This window comes from Nuphar pumila, chromosome 2 (genome assembly GCF_984573655.1).
Source record: "Nuphar pumila chromosome 2, dmNupPumi1.hap1.1, whole genome shotgun sequence".
NCBI lineage: Eukaryota > Viridiplantae > Streptophyta > Magnoliopsida > Nymphaeales > Nymphaeaceae > Nuphar > Nuphar pumila.
In genome coordinates this window covers 142,016,047-142,018,718 of record NC_143250.1, presented here as the reverse complement: position 1 = coordinate 142,018,718, position 2,672 = coordinate 142,016,047, and the positions used below count along the sequence as shown (strand labels likewise).

General features: G+C 37.7%; 1 protein-coding gene across 1 annotated transcript; it reads right to left on the bottom strand.

The window, feature by feature from the left end:
* Positions 1-2,120: 2,120 nt before the first annotated feature.
* On the bottom strand, positions 2,121-2,427 carry LOC149847386 (putative calcium-binding protein CML27). Its single transcript, XM_089994018.1, has 2 exons — positions 2,278-2,427; positions 2,121-2,234 (listed from the first exon to the last, which is right to left on the bottom strand). Exons 1-2 carry the CDS (start codon positions 2,425-2,427, stop codon positions 2,121-2,123), a joined length of 264 nt encoding a protein of 87 aa, XP_089850144.1.
* Between the last annotated feature and the right edge of the window lie 245 nt (positions 2,428-2,672).

Below are 2,672 nucleotides of genomic sequence, written 5' to 3'. Positions count from 1 at the left end.
GGGGACATATAACCTGCTTCGCTTTCTAAGTCTTTAATCATTACATCTATATGATCAGTTTTTCTGAGAGATACTTTGAAATATGATTTTTAAAGGTGAGAATGAATGAGCTAGCTTGTTAGTGGAAGGACCATCCCCCTTCTCAAAAGATTTAGATAAAATTGACATATTAATAAATCAATTTTATAGATAAACTTGTATTGGCATAGAGCATCAAATAAGAAAGTTGATGGTAAAGTCACACTGACACATATGAGGGCCTCAACTTTTGAATCCCAGGGATTATCCCTCATCAGCTTGCCTACGAGAACAAGAAAAAAAGTTGGGAAAAGCTGCCTAGCTCATCAACTATTTAGGAAAAGCCACCCAAATGACATTTAGGGTTAGTTTGCTTTGTTGGGCAACACGTGTCTTCAAATCAAATTTAGTCATATGAATCAGAATCACATGTGGCTCCCATTCTGATTCTCACATAAATGAGAAACAACTCTCATTTGTAAAGAAAAATGAAAGTTCATTTCTTGATTAGCCAATGCCAATGATATTTATTCATGAGTCCATATCTCATGTGTCCTTAACCATTTAATTTGCATGAATGCATTTCAAATACTCACCCAAGGTATCAAGTGACATTATTGTTTTTTTTACAAAAAAAATTATTTTATGTCATATTTCCTTTTTGTGTTAAAACAAATGTATAATTAAGGTGGTTTAGTTTCTCAATTTGACTAAACAAATGTTACCAAAATATTTTAGGACCAAGGGAGGCAGACCCATTAGGGCTTGTTTGATGGCTTGTTTGAGATTTGATAGAATGAATGAACAAAAAGACATAACACACATTTTGTTTGTTTTGTAACAATTGTAAGTCCAATGTTTGTTTTGATAATGCCTGGAAGTTGTGTTCTAAATGTCCCATGTTTGATTACGATGTACAAACAACTTGAACAAACATGGATAATGGGTCGGGTTATTTCATTTTGAATCGTACGACCTGATCCACCCACCATTATCTATGTTTTAACATATTTATTATGGATTATAACTCTGGATATGGATTTAGAATTGTATCCAAATACAAAAAGTATAAAATTTATGTAAAAACAAATACACAAACCATATTTTTGATATCCCAACTCTAAAATCAGTATCATATTGGATCCAATTATTAAAGTATATCAAAAATCATGAATTTTTGCCCTCAAAATTGGTTCTTGAATTGAATGCAAATACAAAAAAATATAAAAATTGATGTAAAACAAACATGCAAACCATATTTTTGATATACAATTGTTATAATTGGTATGGATCCAATTATTAAAGTATGACAAAAGTCATGATTTTTTGCCCTAAATATGGATCTCAAATTGGATCTAAATACCAAAACAATATAAAACTTACACCCTACATTATCGGATTGAACAAACCTTAACCTTGAAATCAAATTAAGGTTAATTATATCCATGAGAGAGAGAAGGGAGAGCACCCTAATCCTACAACACTATACGTGCAGAGGAGGACTGGTAACAGCGCTGGAGAGAGAAAGGACATAACAACGTCGAAGGGATGTCGCTTGCCAGAGAAAACATGCCAAATTGCATAGAGAGTAGGTGAGGGGAGTTTCGGTGTTGAGAGAGAGAGAGAGAGAGAGAGAGAGAGAGAGAGAGAGAGAGAGAGTCGGGGGAGGGGGGTTATTTGTAGGTTTGTTTTTAAAATTGGTTCCCCCATTCCTGTTCTTTTCCTAACAGGGGGTGAAACTTAGAGAATGTGTTCTTGATGTGTTGGACGCGCGTTCCGTGTCCCACTTTTGTTTCGACAGGAGTGAATTGTGGTCGCATCCCAATTCATGCTTGTCACAGGGCATTAAGTGACCCAGTTATCAGTGAGGTTTCCTTAGTTATAAAAAAAAAAAATAAAGGGTGGAAATGTTGCAACAAAAATGCATTTTTTTTGAAATAGGTTATATATTAAAAATATTTCGTTTCTTTAGGAATGTATTGGCTTTTGAAAAGAATCATATCCTTGAACTCCTGGAAATGCAGCCGTCCATCCGAGTTAGCATCAAACCTGCAGATCATCATCATGCAATCCCCATTGCCCTCCGTCGACAGCCCCATCCTCTACAGCACCCTCCTCAACTCCTCACCCAAAATGAACCCGTCCCCATCCTCGTCGAACACCTTGAACGCTTCCATGAGCTCTCCACTTTCGCCATAACCCTCCTCAGCGGCCTCCTGACACAACACCACAAACTCTTTCAGATCCAAGCTCACGTACGGTGCCGATGATCTTCTCCAATTCCTCCTGGCTCGCGTCTATGCCGACCAACTTGAGGATCGACCGCAGCTCGTCGAGGTCGATCTGGCCGTCGCCATTGTGATCGAATTCGTCAAAGATCAGCCACAACTCTGGTTGGAGAAGCACCATGGCTTAAGAAGGAACTCCAGATGGCAACTTGGTTTTGATGGTGCAATTTGATTATACATGTGAGGGCTCAAAGAAAAAGCTGTATTTGATAGACAATGTCATTGGTTTCAACTTCCAAAACTTGCACGTGTTTATACAGAGGGATTAAAGCACGGAGCAGCAAAGGCGATCAGATCAGGTGACCCGCCAAATCACATTGAGAAAGTGATTTAACATCCTCACCGTTCATTATTGTGATCAATGGT

Bases quoted from the DNA above. Each gene is read 5' to 3' on its own strand.
- LOC149847386 (XM_089994018.1), bottom strand. From the start codon at position 2,427: ATGGTGCTTCTCCAACCAGAGTTGTGGCTGATCTTTGACGAATTCGAT. The intron at 2,235-2,277 runs GTACGTGAGCTT...GTGTTGTGTCAG, and splicing joins TGGAGAAGATCATCGGCACC to GAGGCCGCTGAGGAGGGTTA.